This window comes from Eptesicus fuscus, chromosome 11 (assembly GCF_027574615.1).
Source record: "Eptesicus fuscus isolate TK198812 chromosome 11, DD_ASM_mEF_20220401, whole genome shotgun sequence".
Lineage (NCBI taxonomy): Eukaryota > Metazoa > Chordata > Mammalia > Chiroptera > Vespertilionidae > Eptesicus > Eptesicus fuscus.
In genome coordinates this window covers 85,378,036-85,405,494 of record NC_072483.1, presented here as the reverse complement: position 1 = coordinate 85,405,494, position 27,459 = coordinate 85,378,036, and the positions used below count along the sequence as shown (strand labels likewise).

The window sequence follows — 27,459 nt, the reverse complement described above, 5'->3', positions numbered from 1 at the left end:
TTTATACTTTTAAAACTCCACCAAATACCATGAGTACATTCTAAAGAAAGCAAAATTATCGAGTCTTATAAATATTGTTCCCTCTCTGCTACTGAAATTGAAGGAACATATGTGTATTCTTCCTGCCCATGTAATGTTTAGTTACATCGCAGTCAACAGAGACTCACCCTCTGTTACTGTGGAAGGTAAAAATGCTGGTGACTCAAGGCAGCAGCCTGGTGTACCTACACATTGGCATTCTCTCCTCCAAGTGGGCATGGTGATTATGCACAAAGTGTCTGAGAGGAGGATTCTGCACTCTCTTCCTAGGAGACACAGTGTGTACACAAACACTTGGATATAAAGTAACAGGTGCTAAGTGTTAAGAAAGACCTCCTGCTTCCATGGTGGCGTGGCTCAGTGGTTGATGTCCACCTATGAACCAAGAGGTCACGGTTTGATTCCCATCAGGGCACATGCCTGGGTTGTGGGCTCAGTCCTTAGTAGGGGGCATGCAAGAGTCAACTGATCCATGATTCTCTCTCATCATTGATGTTTCTATCTCTCCCTTTAAAACAATGAGAGAGAGAGAGAGACCTACTGCTCAGGGCTATGGGAATTGAAAGGCGGCAGGGATGACCTCTGGCAGGGATGGGGAGGACTTCATGGGACACCTGGCATTTCAGCTGGAATGTAGGATTCAGACAAACACACACAGCTCAGGTCAAAGGCAAAATACACAGAGGTGGGATGGGAGGCCAGCACTGGGCTGTGCGTGTCCGTAAAGGGCAGAGCAGGAGGGGCGCTTGGAAAGCAGGCTGGAACCCCGCTGCTGATGGCCCCGAGTGCCAGGTGGTAGAGACTCGCTTTATTCTCAGGAAGGAAGGTGGTAAACGGCCACTGTTCTGCTCTAGGCAGAGCCGTCTGGCAGCAGGGAGGATGGATTTGCGGGGAGAGCCTGGAGCAGAGGGAGTGGTGATTTTATGTTTATTTGATAATACTGGGTCTTTACTGATCACACAGCTGTGTGGGTGGACTGAACACCGGGCAGATGCATTTCTGAAACTCGGGCACAGTCTACATGACTCATGGGTGAGGCTGAAGGATTTCTGAGGAGTCATCACAGACAGGCTCAATAAATGCACACTGCTAGCAGCTCTAACACCGGACCACGCGGTCCAGAGGAGGGAGGTGAAGGCAGGAAGCCGCAATCGAAAGGCTTGTGGAAGCCGGGCCTCTGCTTGGTGAGGGCGCAATGCCAGCAGGCGGGCCTGAGGCAGAACGGGCCAAATCCTGCCCGGCCAGATAGGAAGCCCCAGAGAGAGGAGGGAAGGGGAGATTAACACGCTGAAGGCGAAATCACAACCACTTCTGAGGTGCAAAAGGCCAATTTCTAAAGCAGGGGTACGTGATTTGGGAAAGGCAAGGCGGTTGCTAAGCGAACCGCTAACGAGGGCTCCCGATTGTCAGCCTGCGCCCTCTGGTTTATGGCATCAGCACCCAGGGGGGTGCAGTGGGGGGCAGCTCCGAGCAGTGGGCTTGGGGGCATGAAGCCGCCGCAGCAGGCACATCAGCCGCTTGGGCTGTGGGGTGCGGGGTGCGGGAAGCGCTGTGCACCAGGCCATGCCAGAAACAGCCCCTGCGGGACAGAGCAGTCCCTGCACGCGTGGATTTTCTGACTTCCCCGGATGCAGACTACCCTTCCTCACGCTTTGATGGATCCATTCCTCCAGGAGCTTCATTTCCAGATGCAAAGGCCGCCTGCAGCCCAGCCTCGCTGCAGCCCTGCCCGTGACCCCCTCCTTACAGTTAAGGCGACGTGTCAGGAGGTCTTTCTCAGATTTCAATGTTTAGAGCCCTTAGGATGGGGCTGCATCTTGGATAGTGACACTGTGGGGTTCCTGTATTTTTATGCGGACATGCGCGCGCACACGGTTTCACCATCCTTCTCACAGACGTTTTCACAGGAAAATAAGTGCAGTGACTATGAATAAGAAGGTGGTGGGACGACACCACGCCCTTCACATCAGCAGAGTTCGGTGATGAAAGCAGAAACAGCGTGGCCCAGAAATTCACTAGAATTCGACGTCACCACGGAATATCTAAGAATAAGCAGAAGCTATATTTTTCCCTCTTTCTCTTATTTTTTAAAAAAACTTGATATTCCCGTCTTGGTGAAGTGTCTTCCTCTGGGAATCATATGCAATATTCATAGTTAGATTTGGTGTCAGAATTCCGTTGTTGACAATGTTCTAAGGATACGTTCAGAGCTAGGATGTGTAAGATGACCAGGATGGATGTTTTCTGTATCTGACCATGGTTGTTGTTGTATAAACATCTAAAAAGGAAGTGTCTGTGAGCCATGGTTGATACTGTGTTTTGCTTTAACCTGACACAGTGTATTATGTTCTGCAGAGGAGAGACTGGAAACAGGTAGAACCGTTAGTTATGCTTATTCCATAGCTAGAGGCCCGGTGCACGAAATTCGTGCATGGGTAGGGTCCCTAGGCCTGGCCAGCGATCAGGGCCAATCTGTGGGGTGACCAGCGGGGCAATTGGGGGGGGCCCCCACTGGCACCCGCCTTGGCTGGCCTGGGACCTGCAGTCTGGGGGAAGCTCTTATGTTGAGCATCTGCCCCCTGGTGGTCAGTGCATGTCATAGCAACTGGTTGTTCCGCCGTTTGGTCAGTTTGCATATTAGGCTTTTATTATATAGGATTGTGGGTCTTTACTGATCACACAACTGTGTAGGGGGGTTGAGAACTCTGGTCTAATGATACTACAGATGACCCTGGAACAACACGAGGGTGGGGGGTTACCGGCATGCCCCTCTCTCTTTCCCGCACAGTCAAGAATTGGAGTGTAACTTTTGACTTCCCAAAAACATAACTACTAATAAGCCTACTGTTGACTGGAAGCCAATAACGTAAACAATTAACACATCTTTGTATGTTACATGTATTATCCTATATTCTTACACTAAAATAAGCTAGAGAAAAGAAAATGTTATCAAGAAAACCATATGGAAGAAGAAATTCCTTTACAATATTTATTTAGAAAAATCCAAGTCTAAGTGGACCTGCACAGTTCAAACCCAGGTATAATGTAGTTAATGTCATTAATAACTAAGTATTGTATTATTTAGAAGAGCATGGGTGAAGTGGTAGTAATAATGGTGATTATTAAGAGGTTCTGTGTAATACTAACCAACTAGAGTGGGTTGAAATGCTAGAATTTTATTTTAAAGAACTACGTTAGAAGGGTCGCATGTAATGTTTAGACACACAAGGCTCTGGTAAATACGGGGCCACTGTAGTTATAGTTGGGCACACACTGATAGTGACTTCCCTGGGTTGGATGTAGGTTTGTTCTTGTTTTTCTCCCCATCTTAACTTCTTTTTAAAAGAGGGGGAAATGGGAAGATATTGGTCAAGGGGTACAAACTTCCAGTTATAAGATTTAACAAGGACTGGGGGTCTCATGTACAGTTTGGTGATTGTATCTAATAATACTGTATCTTGTATTTGAAAGTTGAAAGTAGATCTTAAATGCTCTCACCACAAAATAAATGGTAATTATGTGATGAGATGGAGATGGTAGCTAATGCTATAGTGGTAATCGTTTTGCAATATATAAGTGTATAAAATCAACACCTTAACTTGCATTTACATATATATATGTATATGTGTGTATGTGTATACACACACACATATACACACACACACACACACACACACACACATACCGAGAGAGAGAGAGAGAGAGAGAGAGAGAGAGAGAGAGCGCTATCTTTTTTAACACGATCAATGAATAAGAACAACTTAACAGAAGATCTTGTCAGCATCCTTGAGGGATGCTCAGAAGACCTGAATCCTTTGCACAGCCCCGTGGGCCCTGCATGATCTGGTCCCTGCCGTCTCTGGCCTGTCTTACCCTCTAAAAGCCCCACCCTCTGCCTCCCTCCTAACTCACCTCCAGCCACTCTCTCCTCATCTGCACCTTGCTTCTCATTCATGCTGGTCCCTCTGCCTAAAATGCCTTTCCCCTTACCTCCCACTCATCTCTTCTCACTTCAGATCTCCACATACCGATATAAAGGCATGCATGTCTCCCTGTCATAAGATTTTATAGATTTTTATCACAGTGTACTGGTATGTTTGTGTGATCATCTGATCAACGTGTACATTTCTCTCTAGTCTGTAAGTTCCAGGAAGTTTGATACCTTGTCACACAACAGACATTCAAAAAATAGTCACTGAATGGATTTTTAAAAAGTGGGGGGGAAAACCACTTAGATTTGAAGAAATTACTGTTTTTTAATATGGAGGCTAGAAAAACTAAGAACCATAAAATGTGAGAATAGAAAAAACAACAACAGAGGAATCTTGAATCACATATACAAATACATATGTTGTATGAGTCCTCAGTAAACACCACAGAGTGAGCATTTTTGAGTGTTAAGATTCAAAACCAGCTTTCTGATCTATAGTGTCATTCACCCATCGCTTGTACTGTTTGCTCATCATAATCTAAATATTCATATGGAGAAGGCTACCGATTTCCTAACATAATTAAATGTCCTAGTCAATCGAGCCACATTACATCCATACCCATACAACCCATAAGCCATGAATCCGATTACAATAAACTGCAGGCAGCTCACAAACTCAACTGGTCACACATCACCATTGATGTAAACACTGAAGATCGTGCAGCGATCACCCCTGTGAAGCCACTTACCTTGGCACCGGGCAGCACCCTCGTATTTGTCCATAGCAGCTGCAGTCATCTCCTTGACAGGAAGCTGGTGAGCCAGGCTTTGCTAACGTGGATAGAGCACCCTATGGCAGTTGCCAGGGAGGTAGAGATCAGTTCTGTTAAGCCAGACGAAAGAATACGTGCTGTTTTTGACTAAGAAATACGTACAGATCATTAAAAATTGACGGTCAGCCTAATCTACTGCAGTCCTTTGCTCTCACATGTGTATTTACTGTGTTTGAAATGCTTGGTGTTCACACGTGTGTTTGGGAGCATTTTCTGCCCTGTGGCTAAGACTGCCATTTCGAACAATGCAATGCCCACGTCTCTCGGTCTCTGTAAACCGCAGTGGCGTTCACAGCACACCGGCAGCCCCGGGGTGACGGTTTCCACTGTGCGGAGCGGAGACGCTGAGGCACGAGGCCGTTCCTGCACGGTTGCTTCCCAGAGACCCCCCGGAGCCGGCGCAGGGAGAGCCCGAGGCAGAGCACATCCGTGTCCTCCCTCCAAACACATCTGTGTGCATCTGGAGCCTCGGGGAGGGTAGATGGCTTTTCACACTCGCTGTTGGAGTCCGAACAAGGGGACCTCTGTACGACGTGTGTGCGCAGCACGGGGGTGTCCAGGTGGTTGCCAGGGTGCACTCCCGCTGGCCTGGAACGCCCGAGAAGGCAGCGGGCCGGGGGCTTCCCGGAGCCTTTCCCACAGCTGTCATTGCGTCCGTCCGTCCGGTGAGAGATCCCCAAGTGGAAGATGTTTAAAGCGCTTCCCTCCCTTTCCCCTCTTCCCCCTTCCAGATCTACGCGGTCCGCTCCGTCGTGCCCAACAAAAGCAACAACGAGATCGTGCTGGTGCTGCAGCAGTTCGACTTCAACGTGGACAAGGCCGTGCAGGCCTTCGTGGACGGTGAGTGCGGCCCGGGCCGAGGACGCCCGAGTTACGTGCGCCCCGGGCTTCCATACGGGGTTCCTTAAGTGCACTGGATACCAATTCATTACTAATGCTTTCTCATGAGAACAGGCATGTTGGGAAACACACATACATACCCAAGAAGAACACAATTTAATGTTTTCTCCATCGTTACTAGTAAGGAAACACTATAGATGTTTTCTAAGTATTTCCTAAAGGATTCCTAGAGTAATGCTATAATTCCTCTGCTGCCAGTCATTCACGATTGTTACTGAACATGCGCTTTATTTGACGGGGTCCTGTGCCTGGAGGGGGAGGGACTCATTCTGACCTGGGAAGTTGTCGCTCTCCTTGTCTCTACGACTGGAACCCTTGAGTGTGATGCTTTAGGATCCGAGGAGACTGGTTTATCCTTCGATAGCCTTACTTTTTTATTTTGAATTTGCCTAATTAATTGGAATATCAGTTCATCTCGTCTACTTCTAGAACCTTTTTGCCTTTTTTTAAAAAAAATGTTTTTTAGAAAGCCCATTGCCAGTTATGTTATAGAATCTCAAGTCTCGGAATGTTTTTTCTTGTAAATGTATAACCTAGTGCTTTAGATCTCCTGCAAACTAGGACATCCTCTTCTCCTAATCACATCAAATACGTTTCCTTGATGAACAGAGATCGCATGCCCGCCCTTGGCTCTCATAACGCCTCTGGTCCCTCGTCAGCGTCTGTTTTGTAAATACGGACTGGCTCACCCTAGTCTGACGGATGAGGTCAGGGAAGACTTAGCGGTCTCTCAACCACATCCTATTTACACTGCGTTTGTTAAGGGTAGTGTGACCTGCTCATTTTCCTAGGGACAGAATAATCGTCCGAAGTTCCGACCAGTATAATTGCCTTTCAGACAAGGTCTTGGAACCAGGCAACAGGCTCGCACTCTGATGTCAGCAGCCAAGGTCTAAGGTCCTAATTGACTTTAAAAATGATTATCATTCAAAATAGACCTGCAAGCACACCCACAGTGCACAGCTTTCCTGCTTTTCCCTGATTCAGGGACCAGCAGATAGAGACTCTGTAGCCATCAACAAGGAATAGTAGAGAGCGCCGTATTAACCAGGCGTTGCGGCTTCCAGGGCAGTGTGTCTTCAAGAAGAAAATGTTGGGCCCTAGCCCGTTTGGCTCAGTGGCTAGAGCATCGGCCCGCGGACTGAAGGGTCCTGGGTTCTGTTCTGGTCAAGGGCACATGCCCAGGTTGCCAGGCTCGATCCCCAGTAGGGGGCGTGCAGGAGGCAGCCTTCAATGATTCTCTCCCATCATTGGTGTTTCTCTCTCTCCCTCTCCCTTCCTCTCTGAAATCAATAACATATATACACATATATGTATATATATGTGTGTGTGTGTGTATATATATATATATGGATGTATGTATATATATTAAATATATTAAAAAGAAAATGTTGGAGCCACACACATCCTGGCTCAGACACACTGTTCAGGTTTCCCCTGGCAGCATCGCTCGAATGGAAACGGAGCCTCAGGAAAGGGTTAGGGCGACTGTCCCCACCCCCACGGGCTCGTGGCCCCACAGGGGAAGTTCCATTACAGAGTGACCCCGAGGAAGCGCACGGACGCCCGGTAACTGATCACTGTGGAGCTCCGTGGTGTTTAAATAGAGCACCTTGCTTGTCCTTCCTGAGATGCTCGCCTCGTCAGGGTCGAGGCCTCATTAAATAAAACCCTCATCGATCGCTGAGGAGCCTCGTGCCATTGTGGCTGGGGACCAATCACACAGCTTGTTTAAAAGCCACGGAGAATCAAAAATATGTGTCAGCAACCTCTTACGTGGCATATTAACGGCGCTCCTTCCGAGTGGCCCAGGAAACCCCAAGCATTTTCAGTGTAATTAAAATTTAACAGTAACAGTTTCACAATTCTCTGCAAACATGGTTATTTCTTCTTCGGAATTACTCTCCAGAAGCTCATTTTTTAAAAACTGCAAGTAGAATTTATGTCAAAATATGAAAACCAGAGGAATAATTGAGCGTTGCCTTTGAAAGCAGGAAGCCATTCACCTCCTTCCTCCGCTTAAAAAGGACAGTATTTGGACATTTTTAAAAATATTATTTAGAAAACTGCAGCTTATCTATGAGTGAGAACTACCCTAATGACTAGTTAGCCACTGGTGTGACTTACCCCGAAACCCAATGAAAGGGACTTCCTCAAGTTCTTCCAAAGGGAAATCCTGGGAAGCGTTCATTCTTGGGGAAAATCAGAGGAAGGCCGGCCCAGTAAATAGAAAGTCTGAACTATGGTGCACTTCTAAGTGCAGTGTTGTTATTTCAAGTACATGTAACTCAAAAAGCCTGCGAGGGGCGCTGAGTCGGAAACTTTGAGTCGACAGGAATAATTAGCCCGTCTCAGCATTAGTCAAAGCAACGCCGCCTCTGCTTACCCAACAGCGACAGCAGACTCCATAATTGGGACCCGGCTGATTTGAAATTTCTCACGAAGGCCAGGCTCAAGTTTATCTTTGTTTGGCCAGCACACTCCTTGCAGAGAACTGCTACAGTGTAATGGGATTGTATGAGAATGCTCACTCTTGGAGAAGTAACTGCTTAATATGAAAAAAAGCTAATGCACTCATTACCAATAAGTTATTGTTGAAATTACCCCCCAGCTCAGCTGGAAGGAGGGAAAGAACTTTGTTAGAATAGGTGGAAACATTTACTTGAGCAAAAGATTAATACATACATACATACATACATACATACAAAACAACCATGTTGTGTAACATACCAGGGTGGGCTTTTCCTCTGAGTCTGTGTGGTTCCACATGTGTGAGTGGCATTGACAGAACCTAAAACTGTTGTCATTTGATGAACTTTTGTTTCAAAGTGGGCGCCTGGCAAAGACCACCCCCTACCTTTCCCCCAGTGATGAGCGCAAAGCTTGCATCAGCTCGTCTGGCCTCCTCTCACCCTGCAAACTGTGAGCACAGTAGAGGCAGGGAAAAGAGCAGGAATGGCCAAACAAAAACCTGTGATTCACATGGTTAATAATACTCAAAACCCCACCTTTGGTCCGGAAGATTAGAGGTATTTTGATTCATCTCTCCAACAGAACAATTTTAATTCTACTTACGGCAACGAAGCTAGCAGAAAAGTCTCAAGATATATTTCATTTTCTCTAAGACAACATAATGACCAAAAAAAGTAAGCTTCATGTAGTAGGGCTTAATGTTTTGATAAAACCAAGATCATGCGGTGAATTAAATGAAAATCTGGAAGTAAAACACGAAACTGGCATTTTTATTAAGGTAGGATGAATCAAAACAAATGAAAAAGCCGGGGGGAAAAAATTGCTACCAAGATGAAAAGACCGAGATGAATTTTGTGTGGTGTTTTATTATGTGAATATGCATTAAAGGTCCTTTGTCTTTGTCTAGGCAGCGCAATTCAAGTTCTAAAAGAATGGAATATGACAGGAAAAAAGAAGGTAAGATTAATATTGATTGTAAATTAGTAGCATCTTCAATCAAAACTTTTATGGTTGTTATCATTTTAACAAGGCTGCCAATTTTATGCTTCTTTCAAATATGATAATATGTACACCCAGAAAGCTTGCAAATCCACGACTCTCTTCCCTTCCCAGCCACCCTCCCCTCGAAGGCCGTGGTTTTCTGTCTGGTGTTCTAACGACCAGGTGTGCTTCACAAGCGCCCGGGTTTTCTTTTTACGTATTAGGGGGAGCCTCGCCTGAGAATTCAAAGGATTCAAGACATTAACTTGCCTGAACAGATCCTGTGGCACAGAGAGGATTAGGAGTGTTTCAGAGATGCTTGGAAACGCTCTAAATATATTTTCACATGTTTTTCCAACTGAAAGAATCTGTTCAAAGCTGTGCTGAGATACCTTTTTGCTGAGTTCTAAGCTAGATTTTCTTTTTTAAGAGAAAAAGAAAATACTTTAAAGTCATAGTAAGGGACCAATTTTTTTCTTTTTGAGAACTCTGGCAGACTCCTCCTGGAAAACAGAGGGGAGATTTTCATCGGCCCCTTTTACTAGTACGTGACTTTGCCTTCTTGTCTAGTCAGCAAGAGTGACTTGTGAGGTGTGCGTGCGCACACTGGCCTCTGTGTCTGGCTCGCCTTTCTCATCTTGTGAGCATGCTCACTCGCTCCTGGTTCTGCGCCTATAACCTGCTTCATGGCCTTCACAAAAAGTCTGCTCTTTTCTTTTTTAAAAATAAATCTTTAGCCCTAATTGGTTTGGCTCAGTGGATAGAGCATCGGCCTGCGGACTCAAGGGTCCCAGGTTCGATTCCGGTCAAGGGCCTGTACCTTGGTTGCGGGCACATCCCCAGTAGGGGGTGTGCAGGAGGCAGCTGATCAATGTTACTCTCTCATCGATGTTTCTAACTCTCTCTCCCTCTCCCTTCCTCTCTCTAAAAAAATCAATAAAATATATATTTTTTAAAAATAATAAAAAATAAATAAATCTTTATTGCTGAAAGTATTACATCTGTTCCCTTTTTTCCTCCGTTGACCCCTTCTGGCCTGCCCCCCTGCTCCTGGCCCCACTCCAGGCCTTCATCACCCTATGGTCTGTGTCCCTGGGTTATGCATATATGCACACAAGTTCTTGGGTGGATCACAAGTCTGCTCTTTTCGAAGTCATCGCCCCGCCATTGCCACTGTTGGCCAGCAGGGCCTGAGTCGTGGGCGTCCCAGGAGATAAACCCCAGTCTGACCTGCTGCCTGAGGGACCGTCACAGGCCTGCGAGCCAGATTTTCACCAAAACAAACAAGCCGACAGTATTGCCTTCGTACAACCCCGAGACCACGGCAATTATCCTGGCCCCTTTTCCTCTTCCCAGTTTCGTGTAGCATAGGAGGAATGACGAGCTTTTTTCCTCGTTTTTGTGAGCCACCATCTTTGACAGTCTCCGCTTATCTTTAATCATAGCTCCCTGAGCGTTTGTGGGAGATGAAGATGAGTCACAGCGACTGAAAGGCGGTGTTTACTCTGACATGGAAATTTTCAGAAGTGTGGTTTGGGTATGAATGTCTCTGACGTGAGAAAAGGAGCAGACAGCAGCTGCAGACCCAACTCATTACCGAGTCTCCCTCTTAGATGTTGGGTGGGCCCGTGGGAAAATGGCCTGCCCAGCCTCGTCGCTGTGGGGCTCCCGCGGGAACTGGGACCTGGTGCCGCTGGCCTTGGCCGCCACCCAGTGAATGAATGAATGAATGAGCTCCCTCCCTTCTCTAGGGGAGCGCTTTCTCGGGGGCATGGTCGTGGTTTCAAAGGAAAAAGAAAGGGAGGAGAATCCAGGAGAGAAAGCTGTTCTTTTTATTCCTTTTCCGCGTGTGTAGAAGAACAAAGCCCGCTGAGGTTTGGCGGGTACCCACTGATGCAGCAGGCAGACAGGCCGGGTCCTGATGGGTCGGCATCCGTTCTGATCGGCTGAGGCCTGTACCACACTGAAGGTTAAGAACAGCGGATATTCCTCGGTAGAAAACCAAAGCAGTAAAGCATACAACATACTTAGGTGCATCATCATAGTATGTTGACCATTAGGACATGTTAGGAGAGAGACAGGAGGACTCTGCCATATGGTAATAATCCGGGTCTGAAGGATTTTGGGGTGTCTGAAGTGCAGGGTAGGGAAGCCTTGTAAAGCCGGTCAACTACAGCCGAGAGGTCGGGGGGGGGCCGCTGCTCAGTCCAAACCCAGATGGACCAGGTCCATTTGGCCTTACTTTGTAGCCATTGTCTACTCCAGCTTACAATGTACGTGTAAGCCACACACATCCGTACGGGGATGATTTGGGGTCCCGGGGCTGCCTGGAACCTCCAGGCAGTGGTAGCAAACAGGATCTCGGGTGCGCTGGTGCCTATTTCACAGACCCAAGGTGGACTTTGGGGATCTGCCATTCACATCCTCATCTTGCAAGGACTTGCCTGCCTTTTTCATGCCAGTCCTTCCCTCCCTCTCCTCTCCTCCCCAGAGGACCAAACCTTAGTGTCCTCCTTGCCTCCCCACCCTCATCGCCTCTGTAAGAAAGGAGAGCCGTTCTCCGGGGCGCCAGGGCTGATTCCAGTTCTTTCCGGGCGTGGTCACAGGGTCACTGTTACCTCGCGTGGTGTCTCGATTCGCTCAGTATGCCAGTGTCTAAGCCATCCCTGCCATGTTCCCCTTTCAGAGGAAGCTTTTTGTTTACTGTTTATGAAATGAAAGTTGATACAACTTATTGTAAGAAAGAAGATATTTACTTACATTAAGTTGGGTGGTTAATAAAGATGTGTTTTCACCCATTCTATTAGAAGACAAGAATAAACTCTGTGTGTTGCACATACAACTGTAAACCTACTTTTGCCCCACCCTGTGTTTATGTGTGTCTATATATATTTGTGTCTGTGTGTATATATCATCTTATATAAAACTAGAGGCCCGATGCACGAAATTCAGGCCTCTGCCTTGGTCCCCGCCCGGTGCAGCTTTGTCGTGCACAATGCGGGGGGGGGAGGGAGGTGCCTCAGCCTGGCCTGCACCCTCTCCAGTCTGGGATCCCTCAGGGGATGTCCAACTGTGGGGTCGGGCCTAAACTGGCAGTTGGACATCCCTCTCGCAATCCGGCACTGCTGGCTCCTAACCGCTCACCTGCCTGCCTGCCTGATCGCCCCTAACCACTCTGCCTGCCGACCTGCTCGCCCACAACTTCCCCTACTGCCGGCCTGCTCACCCCCAACTGACCCCCCCTTGGCAGCCTGATCGCCCCCAACTGCCCCCCCCACTGGCCTGCTCACTCCCAACTGCCCCTCCCCACCTGATCACCCCCAACTGCCCTCCCCTCCTTGCCTGATCACCCCTAACCACCTTTGCCTCAGCCCCACCCCATGGCTTTGTCTGGAAGGACGTCCGGAAGGTCTTCCAGAAGGTCTCCCAGTCTAATTAGCATATTACCCTTTTATTAGTATAGATATCTTATTTTGGTCTGTCGGGTTCATCTTATAATTCAAGGGTCTGAGCTAAAATCATATCATCTTCTCATTCACTTCTCATTCTAGAACAATAAACGAAAAAGAAGCAAGTCCAAGCAGCATCAAGGCAACAAAGACGCTAAAGACAAGGCCGAGAGGCCGGAAGCTGGGCCGCCACCCCCACCGCAGGCCCAGAGCGGCCACAGCGGGGGCTGCGAGAAGGATGGCTCGTCCACCGATTCCACCAGCGAGAAGCCAGCCCTCCTCCCTCGGGAGAAGAAGATCTCGATACTCGAGGAGCCTCCCAAGGCTCCCCGGGGGGTCTCAGGTCAGTCATTGTTAAGTCAAGTTGCTTAGGAAGATGTGGAAGGAGGGGATGCAGAGGGAACCTGCTGGCCCAGTCGTGGCTGCTGTTGACGGTGACGGAGGTGAGAGGCTGGACTCGGTGCACATGGGTCAGGCTTCCTGGGAAAGGTGGGGGAGGGACGACTGTCATGGGCTGAAGAGCAAATGCTCAGTCCAGCCCTGCACTGAGTCAAAGGATTACCTTTTCTCAAAACCCCCGGTCTGGTCTGGGTTAGGATCATTAGGAAAGTGGACATTCCAAGTTTAAAGACCTTTTCTTTCTAGACACCTTTGCTGGGATAAGGGAGGGATAACTGGTGACAAGAGAAAATGTTATTTAAAGGCAGTGTTTTCCATGATGTGACAGAACATAATCTTCCAGGGTGTTAGCATCTGGAATGTTAATCATTTGGGCTGAAGCTAGATGTTAACTAAGCTACAAAGGCCAATTCTCAATCAGCTGCATGGCCTTGGGTACATCTTTCATCTCCACTCTCCCATTTCCTTGCTGTCTGTACTAGAATGTACTGGATCAGTGGTCCTCAATACTACCTGCTTCATTTTTACAACAAATCCTAAACCAAACTTCCTAGGTAATATAGTTTACCTAGAATTTCAATAAAGTAACACTAAAATAGAGGCCTAAGAAAATGGCCAGATGTTCACACCCACTTATAATGAATCACTTTGCACTACAAGAAGTGAGACATGGCTGGATAGTGTTGACACCGTTTCTCTGTATTTGGCATGCGAATTGAGAGCTAAATAAGTATTTTTTTGTATGCAGACCTGGAAGTGAATGCAGCTGCTATAAATGTAGTTGTCAGTTCAAGTACCGTGACTGCTGGTGTGGTTGGCCATGTGATTTTTCTAAATGGTGAGATTCTCTTGGTAAAGTTCTGAGCACCGTAAAGTACAATCTTTTCTTAATTTACACGGCAGCTGAGTCCTGGAAATTCAAGTAAAACAGTGAGAAAAAAAATACCTTTGGGTTTATGTGTAAAGTGACTAGAAGGACATAAGAAAGTTCAGGACACAAGGCAATTCTTGGCTGTGCAAGACTCTTGTGATTGTAAGCAGTCTATATCCCCCTCCACCCCCCCAACCCCCAGACATCATTTTGATAAGTTTTAAAAATGTCCTGTCACTTTTTCAAAATGCCTCCTAAGAGGTGGTAGTTCCCTCGGTGAGATCCAGGACACTAACTTATTCCCAAAGTCCTTCTAGTATAAAACCCTGAGTCTATTGCATCAGCAACTTTTTAAGCTCCTCTTACATGCAAAGAAGTGCTCTGGAAAGGGTGTGGTGTGGTCCAGGCCCTGGGGGAACCCCACTCTGGTCTCTTTAAAGAGAAGGTCGTGGGAACACTGATGAGTTGATGGTTTGGGAAGAGAAGAGCCACATCCGACTGAGTGATGCAGGGGATGTCATGGGAGCAGTGGGTACTGAAGGACCCATAGATGTGAGGCGGCGGAGAGGACTCGGAGGGTCAGGAAACAGTAGGAGAACTTGACTCAACACGCACCGCTATATACGATGCTGTGCTATCCTCTGATAAACCCAAGATGAATTGGACAGGGGCCCCGCCCAGGAAGCACTCGGTCTGGCAGAAGAGCCACGTGCCACGTCAGGGGTGCAGTGAGGCAGCATGAAGTAGCCGACACACTCCACAGCGCACGAGCAAGTGTTCCGATGGTCACAAAGCTCTACTTTTCTCCCATAAACACATCACCTAACAACTCTGCTCCTAGGGCTGGAGTTGGGGTAATCCTGACCACACAATGATTTCTCAAAGCCAGCGAAACAGCAACAAAGACAACCTATTTCTATTTAGAATCTCGAATTTTCCAGGAATTCTTTAAATTCCGTTTTTAACGATGCCTACTCTTTTGAGAATGTTTTGATTTATAGTCAGGGCAGGAGAAAGAAATTAAATAATCGAGTGGCAGATTCCCAACTTTGCTTGTTATTGCTTTCACATGAATTACTTTCAAAATCTAATTACTCAAGTTGCTGCTTTGATATCAATCATAGACTAAAAGCCTAGCACATCTATTTGTTCATTTACGGATAATTTATACCTTCTCCCTAAAACAATTTCGGTAACTCTATCAAGTATACGACGTCAAAGCAAATGCCATATTGAAGAGCTCCCTTCACCGTGGAGAGCTGCCTGGAAAGTTAAGTGCCCACTGGAGTTCTCTGTCCAAGCGTTTCTGTAAACCTGCTGGGGTGGTGAACACCCAGTACACAGATGATGTGTTATAGAATGATACACCTGAAACCTACGCAATTTTATTAACTGCTGTCACCCCAATAAATCCAATAAACAAATTCTCCTATATAATAAAAGGCTAATATGCAAATTGACCGATCAGTGGAACAACTGGTCCCTATGACACACACTGACCATCGGGGAAGATGCTCAATGCAGGAGCTGCCCCCTGGTGGTCAGTGTGCTCCCACAGGGGGAGCCCCGCTCAGCCAGAAGCCGGGCTCACGGCTGGCAAGCCCAGCAGCGGTGGTGGGAGCCTCTCCTGCCTCCACAGCAGCACTAAGGATGTTCACCTGCTGGCTTAGGGCCGCTCCCCATGGAGCCTGGGCCTAAGCTGGCAGTCAGACATCCCCCAAGGGCTCCCATACTACGAGAGGGCGCAGGCCGGGCTGAGGGACCCCCCCCCCAAGTGCACAAATTTTGTGCACCGGGCCTCTAGTCCCTATATATAAAAAGCTAGGGGCCCTAACAACCAAAACAACTGGATGGACGACCGCACAGCAAGCTGCGTGGTGTGACCAGGCCGGCAGGGGCGGGCAATGAGGGGCAACCAAACGACCGAACAGCAGGCTGTGTGGGGCAACCAGGCTGGCAGGTGGGGTGGTGAGGGGCAACCAAATGATCGAACAGCAGGCTGCGTGGGGTGACCAGGCCAGCAGCAGGGGCAGTGAGGTGTGACCAGGCCGGCAAGGGGGGCAGTGAGGGGCAACCAGGTCAGCAGGCAGAGGTGGTTAGGGGTCATCAGGCAGGTGGTGGGGGAGGGCAGTTAGGGGTGATCAGATAGGCAGGCAGGTGAGCAGTTAGGAGCTAGTGGCCCCAGATTGTGAGAGGAATATCCAACTGCCAGTTTAGGCCCAATCCCTGGGCCTAAACTGGCAGTCGGACATCCCCTGAGGAGTCCTGGATTGGAGAGGGTGCAGGCGGGGCTGAGGGGACCCACCCCCCGTGCACAAATTTTGTGCACTGGGCCTCTAGTATATAAATAAAATTTAAAAAATAAAGAACAACTAGGGGGAAAGTAATCATAACAAAGCCGTATAATGATATTCTGTACTTGAGTGGTTTCGAAGTAGAATCCTAAAAGAAATCTCCATTCTGCTAGCGGGAAGCATTTCTCAAGCTTTCCACTAATGAAACTGGCTCAAGCACAACTGCCCCGAGTGCCCAGCTGGGCAGCAGGCTGTGAACATGCACAGCAGGTGTTTTATCTTTTTATAACACCTTGACATTCAAGATCTCTCTTTTTAAAAGTTTTCAACAGAATTGTTTTCTGGGAGGTGGAGTCAGCTTTAAGAGATATACAGGTGGCTGCGGGGTGTTAGTGTGACTTCCTACGTGAAAAATACCACCCAGAGCATGTTCAGGCTGTAAATATAGCGCTGTCGAGTGGGACAGTGCTGCCCATCAGCAGATAGCTCAGACGTTTGGGAGTTTGGTTTAAACTTAGTACAGAATGACTTTAAGCCTTGGAGTACTTTTTTCTGGGCTTCAGAATTTTTAATAATAGTGACACTGAGCTCTTTTACATAATGCAATCAAGATTCATCCTGCATCCAAGCACAAAGTCGGACAAAGGGCAGATCAAGATTTATTCTTACCAAAAGCAATGCCAAGGCTCATTTTTATTTCTAAGGCCCCATGTAAAGCACATGATGATGTTAGGGTCCAATTTTCCCAAATGTTCTTCCTGGTCTATTTTCCTTAAGGCTTAGATTCTTCACTTGTTTGTGGGGTGGTTTGATTTATATACTAAGTTAATCATTATCAAACAAAGTGCTTTACTGAAATTATGTGTATGGGAGACTATGAAACCATTTTAACTCAATTGGTTAAAGTACTTATTTTAGAAGTACTCTGTATTCAATACATTTCTTAAGGTTAGATTCAAATTTTATGTATACTTCTTTCAGTTTACTTACAAGTACATAAAGCTTTCATTAAAAAGTAAAAACTAAAGAGAAAATAAGTGTTTACAGGAACTTTGAAATCTGAACACATACATGACTGTACATATATTATGAAAATCTTTGAATCCAAGTTCATATATTTCTCTCAAGAGGAACATTTGTTTTCTTTGGTGCTGTTAACAAAAAATGACAACCACCATTTATGTTTTGCTGTGTAAAATAAATCAAGTTAAGAACAAATTAAATTATGTAAGTTTTAGTAACTGGAAAATTGAAAGTCCTCAGTATTGAAGAGTTAACTTTGAGAACAATTGCATGCATTTACAGCTGAGTGTAAATGGGCACCAATTGATGGGAAAATAATTCAGCAATGCATATCAATAACTTTTTAAAGAAAATAAAAGCATGAATTTATATCTTCTTCATCACAAACTCCACTGACTTTTTGGATGTAGAAATCCTATATAATAAAAGGCTAATATGCAAATCGACCAAACGGTGGAACGACCAGTTGCTATGACATGCACTGACCACCAGGGGGCAGGCACTTAATGCAGGAGCTGCCACCTGGTGGTCAGTGCGCTCCCACAGCGGGAGCACCGCTCAGCCAGAAGCTGGACTCCCGGCTGGTGAGCGCAGCAGTGGTGGCAGGACCCTCTCCTGCCTCTGCAGCAGCGCTAAGAATGTCCGACTGACAGCTTAGGGGAGTGGGCCTAAGCCAGTGATGGCGAACCTATGACACACGTGTCAGCACTGACACACGTAGCCATTTCTGATGACACGCGGCCGCATGCCAAGAATGAAACATTTGCTGCTCCTGAGGATGAAACATTTGCGACTAGAGTCTTGGAGTTAGTTTTTTCCTCAAAGTGACACACTACCCGAGCTATGCTCAGTTTTTTGGCGAAGTTTGACACACCAAGCTCCAAAGGTTGCCCATCACTGGCCTAAGCCATCAGTTGGACATCCCCCGAGGGCTCCAGGACTGTGAGAGGGTGCAGACCGGGCTGAGGGACTGCCCCCCTGAGTGCACGAATTTCGTGTACTGGGCCTCTACAATAATGAAGAAAAAGGAAAAGAGGACCTGGCTTAATAGAAGAGGACAAGGAAATGGAAGAGGATTGACAGATGAAGCTACAGCACAGAATTACGAGGGAGCTTGGGCAGGAAGGAGTATGACTGCCCAGCAGGAAACGGAGAAGCTCTGGATTGAGGGTCAGTGGATAGAACTGAGGGAAAACTTGAGAAGAGGTATAAAACAGGACAATTGAAGGTATTTTAAGAAACAATCCACTATCCCCATACAATCTCTTCTACTCCAGCTTGTTCTATAAAATGCCTAATATTTACCTTCAAGGCAAAAAAAAAAAAAAAATCAGAGGAAGAGAATGGAACATGACCTAGTATTTTAATGACCTATTAGAACAAAATCAAACTATTTTGAGGAAAATAACAAAATCCAACATTTCTCAATGTGTCATCCACAATGTTCAATACCCAATTTTAAAAATTACTATTCACGGGCCCTGGCCGGTGTGGCTTAGCTGGTTAGAGTGTCATCCTGTACACCAAAAGGTGGGGGGCTTGATCCCCAGTCAGGGTGCACGCGGAAGCAACCAATTGATGTTCCTCTCACATCAATGTTTCTCCCTCTTCCTTTCTCTTGCTCAAAATCAATATTTTTTTTAAAAAATTACTATACATGGGAAGAAGCAAGAAAATGTGACCTATAATGAAGAGAAAAATTAATCATAGAAGCAGACCCATAGATAACCTGCTATTTTAGTCAGCAGACAAGTTTTATAAATATGCTAAAAAAAAATGTACAGAAAAAAAAAGGTGGATATAAAGGGTGAAGAGTAGGAGACTTTCAGAGAGAAAGAAATATGAAAATGGAAATCCTAGAACTGAACTAAAAAGTACAATATTGGGCCCTAGCTGGTTTGGCTCAGTGGATAGTGTCGGCCTGCGGACTGAAGGGTCCTTGGTTTGATTCCGATCAAGGGCACATGCCCACGTTGTGGGCTCAATCCCCAGTGGGGGGAGGGGGGGAGGAAATGGGGGGGAGGAAGGTGTGCAGGAGGCAGCCAGTCAATGATTCTCCCTCATCATTGATGTTTCTATCTCTTCCTCTCCCTTCTGCTCTGAAATCAATAAAGATACATTAATTAAAAAAAAGTATAGTATCTGAAAAAAATATTTTTTTAAGTCATCAGATGTACTTGACAACAATTTAGACAATGAAGAAGAAAGGTTCAGTGAACTTTAGGACAGATCAAAAGAAATTATCCAAACTGAAGAACAGAGAGAAAAGATTTTTAAAAGCGAGACCCGGGAAGAATGGAACACTTCTCAACTCATTTACTGAGGCCAACATAACCTTATCAAAATCTGACAAAGTCATCACAATAAAAATTACAGAATGATATTGGTCATGAGTAAAGAAGCAAAATTCTCAACAAAATATTAGCAAATGAGGTATGATTTTATATTTATAATATTTATATTTATAGTACATCATGACCAAGTGTGCTTTTTCTCAAGGATGTAACATTGGCTTAACATTTAAAAACCAATCAATGTGTCTTACTATATTAGCAAAATAAAGGAGAACAACAAAAGGATTATCTCAAAGTGAAGCAAAATAAAATCACTTGACAAAATAAAAACTCCCAGCAAATTAGAAATGTAAGAGAACTTCCTGATAAACGTGAAAAATCTACAGCTAATATCATACTTAATAATAAAATATTGAATGCAATTTCCCTAAGATCAAAATCAATGCAAGGATGATGATTCTACATTGTACTAGCATTCTTAAACAGCCCAATAGGGCAAGATTGGGAAGGAAGAAGTCAAACTTCGTTTTCAGATGTCATTATTGCCTATCTAGAAAAATTTTAAGACAAATACATAAAATAGAAATACTAGTAGCTACACTTAAAAAAGAAAAAGAAACAGGTGAATTAAATTGGATAATATATTTTGTCTAACTTAATATACCCAAAATATTATTTTGATATGTGATCAATTTTTTTAAATTACCAAAGATATTTTTCTATACTGAGTCTTCAAGTTTTAGTGCGCATTTTACACTTAATAGCACATCTCAGTTCAGACCAGCCACATTTTATGTGTTCAACAGTCACCTGTGCTGGTGGCTACCTTATTAGACAGTGTTATGAATCAGCTCTGAATCAGCTACAGTCTATTGAAGTTTGCAAATGGATTCCAGAAAGTCAGAGAATTGGTGCTACTTCTGGCCTGTAATGTTAGAGGAAAACCTCTATATCCAAGAGAGAACTCTCATTTATCCTAATTGTTAGAAATATCAGGATTTGCGGTCAAGGTGAACCTAATTCTGTTATAGCTGAGTAAGTCTCTACCAGTTTTCATCTGAAAGAACTTCATTACTACATTTGGAGACAGATCTGTATAGCCAATGTGCAAACAGTGCAAAATGATTTTTTTTCCTATGAAATCATTTAATTCAGTCACAATTTTACAGATAGCTATTGAGCCAGACACAAGTACCAGTACTGGGGCTTTAAAAATGTGTCATATTTTAATATTTGCCCTCAAGAAGTCACAGCCTCTTCAAAGCAAAGGCAAGGGGTAGTCCCTGAGAACTTCACATCATCCCAGTGTTCAATGATCCCACCAGTACTGAGACAGTTTTCCAGGACCCTCCTCTAAAAAAAAAAAAAAAAAAAATACTGCTACTCAAATTTCTCAATAAATATATGTTGGGTGAATGGTGAAACGAGCCATTGTCCACTTACCAGTTCTCTGATACAAAAACATAATATTTTCAGCTCTAGGTTAATGAGCCTGTGCTCATTTGCAAGCTTGTCTTCAGCTTAAAATCTTCTGCATTCAACAGAATAATTTTTCCCCTTCGGTCATTATTTCCATCAGGCTATCCTATAAACCCCCTTACTTTTAAGAATAAGACTAGTTTACTACACTATTCACACTAGGATGTATATTAGGCTCTCAATTTATAATATTTCATCGAGGCTGAATCTTCACTATGATTTACGAGAGGGGGGGAGTTGGAACCAGCCTGTGCTTAATCACTGTGTTAACGAAACAGTTACAGGCTCATCAAAAAGTTAGCTTTTTTAAAAAAAAAATTAGTTTTTCATCTTTCAGAGCAGATTTCCTCCAGGTGGGCGGTGCCACCCATCCTCACCCCAAAGGAATCACCTGCGGGTAGAATCCCGGGCCCCCGCTGAAATCGGAACCTCTGGGGGTCTCATGAACACGCAAGTTTGACAACCACTGCCCACAGTGAGCTTCCACTTCCGTGTAACGGAAGCCCCCTAAGAACCCTTCCGGGTGAGCACACTGCGGCAGGTGACTCCCTGAGATTCAGGGTCTTGCCCAGGGTCACCCTGCAAGTGATTCCCAGGGCAAAACACCCGCCCAGGTCCTTCTGAAGTACGAGTTTCTTTCCATTCCTAGTCCATCCTCTGATCTTCCGGGGGTGCTAGTAGATGTTTCGTTCCTGGAGGAAATGCTGTTTTCGGTACTTAGTTACTAAGTTTACTAGCTTCGTTGCACGCTTCCTGTGAACTGTAATTTCCCTTTAGGTAAACGTTAAAGAGGACTCGCTATTCAGCCCATCGAGCATATGCTGTGCTGCCTTGCTATGTAGGTTACGAATGATGGATTCAAATTCACACGTCTCATACATGGGCTGATGTCTAAGGCCAAGCTGACTAGGACCCAGACCGTATTCTTTGGCGCTTTCCGATGCTGTCTCCGTCATGTTTGTGACAGTGTCAGGAAACTTGGTTTTTGTTTTTTGGTGTGTGTGTTTTTTTGTTTGTTTCATTGTTTGTTTGTTTCATTATTTTCCTATAAAATCATTTAATTCAGTCACAATTTTATTTATTTTTTGAGGGTTTTTATTTTTTTTTCCACATTTTTTTAATTAAGATATTATATGTGTACATATCTTACCATTGTCCCCCCCGACCCCACACCCATACATGCCCTCACCCCCCAGAGTTTTGTGTCCATTGGTTATGCTTATATGCATGCATACAAGTCCTTCAGTTGATCTCTTATCTCCCCACCTCTCCCTAACCTTCCCCCTATAATTTGACAGTCTGTTTGATGCTTTACTGTCTCTGTATCTCTATTTTTTGTTCATCAGTTTATAATGTTCTTTATGATCCATAAATGAGTGAGATCATGTGGTATTTTTCTTTCATTGTCAGTCACAATTTTACAGATAGCTATTGAGCCAGACACAAGTACTGGGCTTCAAAAATGTGTCATATTTTAATATTTGCCTTCAAGGAAGTCACAGCCTCTTCAAGGCCAAGGCAAGGGGCAGACATGTAAATATTGTGCTCAAACATCACACACTACGTTTTTACGAGGCCCCGTGGGAGTAGAGAAGGGAGACGGGGTGACTGTCTGAAAGGGGGCTGGGCTTCATCGAGATGATGCTGTTCTCTGTTTGAGTGTGAATCCTCATCGGCCAGAAAAGTGAGGTCCTTCCTACGGGGTCATCGGGCCCCAGGGAAGATCAGACCACTGGTCTCAGGGATCCAAACCGGCACCCTCCCCATGACACCCAGCTCTCCCCAGGAACCTGGCCTTCAAACGCACACTGGCTCCCCCTTCTTCCACCCCCAGAGCTCTCTCTGGTTGTAAGATGTTCAGGGTGATCCATTTCCTTTTCAGGCCACGAAGGTGCCGTTTAATTCACTCCAGCAATAACTAAATGGGAGCCTACCTTTAAAAGATGCCGAAAGCAGCGTGCTGCTAATTTATGGCAGCAACTATCAGAGCTCCAGAGAGCGTCTGACTGCCTGGGTTTTAAATATAGTTGAGATATTATGATGATGTTTCCTGATTTAATCCCCCCCATAAATTAGATGAAATGATTGTAATACCTGTTGTCACTTCATTCTTGCCCTCTCTCCAATCACTCTGCCCGCCTTCATTAATTCAGAATAAAATACCACGGGACATTGATGTAGCTCTTAGAGACAGGAGGACTACATTTTATAGCCTCAATACGAAATCATACTCAGAGACATGTAAGCCTTTACCAAATGAGAAAAACACACAAACAGCCCACCTGACCTTCTGATGTAGCCCATGGGAGCCTCCTCAGAACTTTCCTGGGTGAGGAAACTAAGGCTCCGAGGTGGTAAGTGGCTGCCCAGGGTCACCCTGCGAGTGATGACCAGAGCCAGGACACCCCCCAGGTCTTCTGACTCCAAGTACAACGTTCTTTCTATTTCTCGTATATTCTCTAATCTTCTGGGGACTCTGCTAAAACAGTTTCTAGACTGTTTGCAATGAAAGGCATTATTGTCCACATGGAAACAAACGAAAAAAAAAAAAAATCGTGGCATCCCCCCATCACCTTATCATCCATGTTTCTAGTTGATCCCGTCACAGTCATTATTTGGTGTTTTCTTACAGAAGGCAACAGACCACTGCACCAGAAACTGTCCTTAGATGGGAACCCCAAACCTATACACGGAACACCCGAGAGGTCAGAGGGCCTGCAGTGGTCAGCTGAGCAGCCTTGTAACCCAAGCAAGCCTCATGCAAAAACTTCTCCTGTTAATTCCAATGCCCCTGCAGCTCATCCTGAGATAAAGCCAGATGAGCTGGCAAAGAAAAGAGGTAAAGTGGTTTCTTTTGCACAAATGATTCAACGTCTTTGACACACAGAGGAAAGGGCCAGGATGACAGGACGTTCCCAGAGATGCCGCCTCGTGGAAGGGAGAAGCACACGAGAGGGAGTTTCTTTCTGTGACCCACACGCGCCGAGAGGCAGATGTGGTTCTGCCCGTGGCGGTCAAAGGGTGTAAATGGCATTACATCCCTTTTCTCTGCCTCCCCGGGACCATTCTTCTCTCCGTGGTGAGGGATAAATTTGCAGATACTTTCTACCCTACACTCTCAGGAAGCAAATGTTAGTGCCAGATCCTTTACCCAGAACTGGTCCTCAACATGAAAGGGGCTAAATCACTTCCTTTCCGATTCCCAGAAGATTAAATAATGTTCTTCTCATCCAACCTCAGTTCTATCTGATTCCCTCGGCTTTGGTGTGATACGCTTTCTCACTTTTCTGGAGGGAGATTGCTTTCTTCCAAGAAACACGCCCTTGTTGGGATACGTACAATTTGCCGATTTGTTTTGCACTATCTGTCAGCCCCGGTGACGGTTTCAGGAAATCGGGCAAGATTGGCACCCACGGAGCCGCTTAAGTGCTGCTGTAATTACAGGCCTGGCCCGGACCGATGGGCCCCGGGCCAGCGTCCCTGGCACCGCCGCTCCGGCCGCTCTTGCTGTTTGTACCTCCCCCATCCTCTAAGGCATTTCCTCCTGCAAAAGCCCGCAGGCGTAGCCACGCAGAGTGGTGTTCACCGCGAGAGCCAGCGGCACAGGCAGTCTTTAGACACATCCCACTCCAAGAACGTGTGTGATGGAACATACATGATCGGGACCTTTTCCCAAGAGCAGAGGAGACACGTGTGCCCAGAATGGCCCAGCCAGAGGACCCACTAGTGAAATCCCAGCAGTCTCCCTACCGACCACCCGCTCTGGATGTTAAAATCCCTGGGTTCAAACAACCTCTTCGCAGAACTTTTTAAAAAAATTTTTTTCATTGAAAAACAAAAACAAATCTCTCTCTGTTTGGCGGGGGGTGGTGTTGGTGGTGAGTTAGTTGGATTTTGTTGGTATTGTTCAGCTCACAAAGATAAAGTGCTCACATTTAAGAGACAAAAAAACTTTTTTTTTTTCTTGACATTCATTTTAGGCCCAAATATTGAGAAGTCGGTGAAGGACTTGCAGCGCTGCACCGTGTCCCTGACCAGGTACCGCGTCATGATCAAGGAGGAGGTGGACAGCTCGGTGAAGAAGATCAAGGCCGCCTTCGCTGAGCTGCACAACTGGTGAGTGAGCGGCCGGGAACCTGTGCCCGGGGCACTCAAGCCGTCTCTATAGGATGGAGAACCCTGTTTATTTCGTATATAAACCGCGCAGGGCAACTCTTCAGCAGATTTTTTTGTAAGCCCTGCAGGCAGAGGCGTGTATCTTGGGAATGAGAAAGGAGAGCATGTGTTTGAATAAAAAGAAACCTGATGCACAGAGTTCATTGGCGTTTGAGGCTGGCCCAAAAGTGCATGGATGAGGTGGAGCGCAGCAAAGAACGAAACCTCCACCAGGGGCATTTTCGACAAATCTCTGGAGAGCCAGCAGCACGCATGCTGCTAAGAAAAGAATTTTCCAGCCTCGTCCTTATAAAAGGACAACTGCCTGAACAAAACTCAGAAGCATCCCATGCAGACATAGTGAGGGGCCCATCCGGGGGTCTAGACGGGAATTCAATGGGGCACCGTGCGGTGCTGGCCCTGCCTCGCTCTGCAGCTGGTTCGATGGGAGACACTCCTTTGAGTCCTGCTCCGTGGCTCGTGTCCACAGTTGGAAGGAAGTATCTGTTAGGAAAGGTGGGGTTCTTATCAGGAAGAAAATGTTCTCAGGCGATCAGCCAGAACTCTATTTCAGTTTTGGGTGACAGAAACCCAAGTCACACTAGTTAAAGACAAATAGAACTTACTGGCCGATGTACATGAAAACACCAGGAGATTCCTTTAGGCCCATGGTCAGCAAACTGCGGCTCTTTGGCCCCTTGAGTGTGGCTCTTCCACAAAATACCACGGCCTGGGTGAGTCTATTTTGAAGAAGTGGCGTTAAAAGAAGTTTAGGTTTAAAAATTTTGGCTCTCAAAAGAAATTTCAGTCGTTGTACTGTTGATATTTGGCTCTGTGGACTAATGAGTTTGCCGACCACTGCTTTAGGCAAATTTGGTTCTAAGCCCAAATCATGTTGTTTCTCTCTGTGCTCCTCCCTCCCTTTTCTCCTCGCTCTGTCTCTCCTCCCCTCTCTCGCTGTCCCCCACAGTCTCCTGGTTCTGCTTATTCTTGGCTTCCTTCTCAGGCATGACCTCTCCATGGAGCAGCCAAGCAGCCCCCCTGGCAGCTCCCGCTCACATACCCCATCGCCCCCGTCATCCGAGCGAGGGCTGGTCTCCAGGAGTTCTAACAGAGGCCCAGGGGCTCATTCTCATTGGCGGGGTTGGGTCATGTATCTGTCCCTAAACCAGCCGCTGTGGCTGGAGCGACCATCTCCCTGTCAGCCAGGCGGAGACCATGTCTACCACAGTGAGTGGGGGGCCGAGCCCCACCAGAACCCCATGAAGTGAGAGGTGAGGAGCTGTGGTCCCCAGAGGAAAAGCAGGGTCCGGAACAGAAATACACAGGACAAGGAGAACACACCCTCAGCGCCCCGATTTGCATAACACGTCCCCCGTATCTCATCAGCCTCCCACGGTTCTAGAATTTGGTCACGTCTTCTGCATATTTTTTCTATTCCAAGTCCCTTTTTGGCCTCTGATGTGCTTTTTAGCTAATGGTTGAGTTGTGTAAAACTAAGGATTACACTAAACACTAACCTAATAAATTCTTGAATTGTAAACCATCTGCTACATATAATATAAGATCCCAAGGGAATATAAGAACTCTTGAAAGACATCCACGCCCCTGGGTCGTCCTTCAGTGAGGAACCCTTTCCCCTCCCCCAGTCTCGGCATCTGTCATGGATCACTCCTCTGTTTGATCAGATTATAACCTACTTGTCAAAGGCAAACTCCAAGAATATGCTGAAACCATTAGAGAAGATAGGTGCTCTCAAGTGAAAGATGTTACACGTATTCTTGTTGGCTTTTATATTTTCCAATCTATCCTTAAGTTACCCCGATATTTAAAGCGCACTCAACTTCCAGGCCTGTTCTCTCGAGCCCAAGTCAGCAAACTCTATCTGTGAAGGGCCAGCTAGTACGCGTTGTAAGCTTTATGGGCTGTGACGTCTCCGTGTTGTGGCACGAAGCAGCCGGAGGGGATGCAGAAAGGCCGTGGGCCGGGTGGGCCCGGGGAGTGTGGGGGGGTCAGAGCTGGCCCTCCACTGTCTGGGGGCATTAGCCAGCTGCTCAGGGAAACCCTCGGTCTTCTCCTTTTGTGGGGCATTTTAGAGTAAACTCTTCCTCTGAGGCTCCTATTATACCTTCCGTCGGAGTGACTCACACACTAATTGACAAAGTGTAGCCATGACCTCGAATTACCTCTCCCCTCCAGCTGCTCGGCCGACTTTTATTTTTATTGTTTTACTTTATTTCCTTAGTAAAATGAACATCACATGGGTCACGGGACATCTTGAGATTTATAACAGATTCTTGGAGTGTTTCACGCCTGACGAGCTAAAAGCTTGGGGCCAG

General features: G+C 46.1%; 1 protein-coding gene across 8 annotated transcripts in view; it reads left to right on the top strand.

Moving 5' to 3' along the window:
• The window catches only part of SPATS2L (spermatogenesis associated serine rich 2 like), a 147,938-nt gene that overhangs the window by 93,791 nt on the left and 26,688 nt on the right, over positions 1-27,459 (top strand). For 7 of the 8 annotated variants that reach the window (XM_028153156.2, XM_054723409.1, XM_054723414.1 and 4 more), the window contains 5 exons: positions 5,535-5,643; positions 9,083-9,132; positions 12,708-12,948; positions 23,598-23,804; positions 24,946-25,081. In XM_028153156.2, coding sequence (XP_028008957.2) covers positions 5,535-5,643; positions 9,083-9,132; positions 12,708-12,948; positions 23,598-23,804; positions 24,946-25,081 — 743 coding nt within the window. The remainder of the gene's footprint in view (positions 1-5,534; positions 5,644-9,082; positions 9,133-12,707; positions 12,949-23,597; positions 23,805-24,945; positions 25,082-27,459) is intronic. The other variant, XM_054723415.1, reaches the window with a different exon arrangement.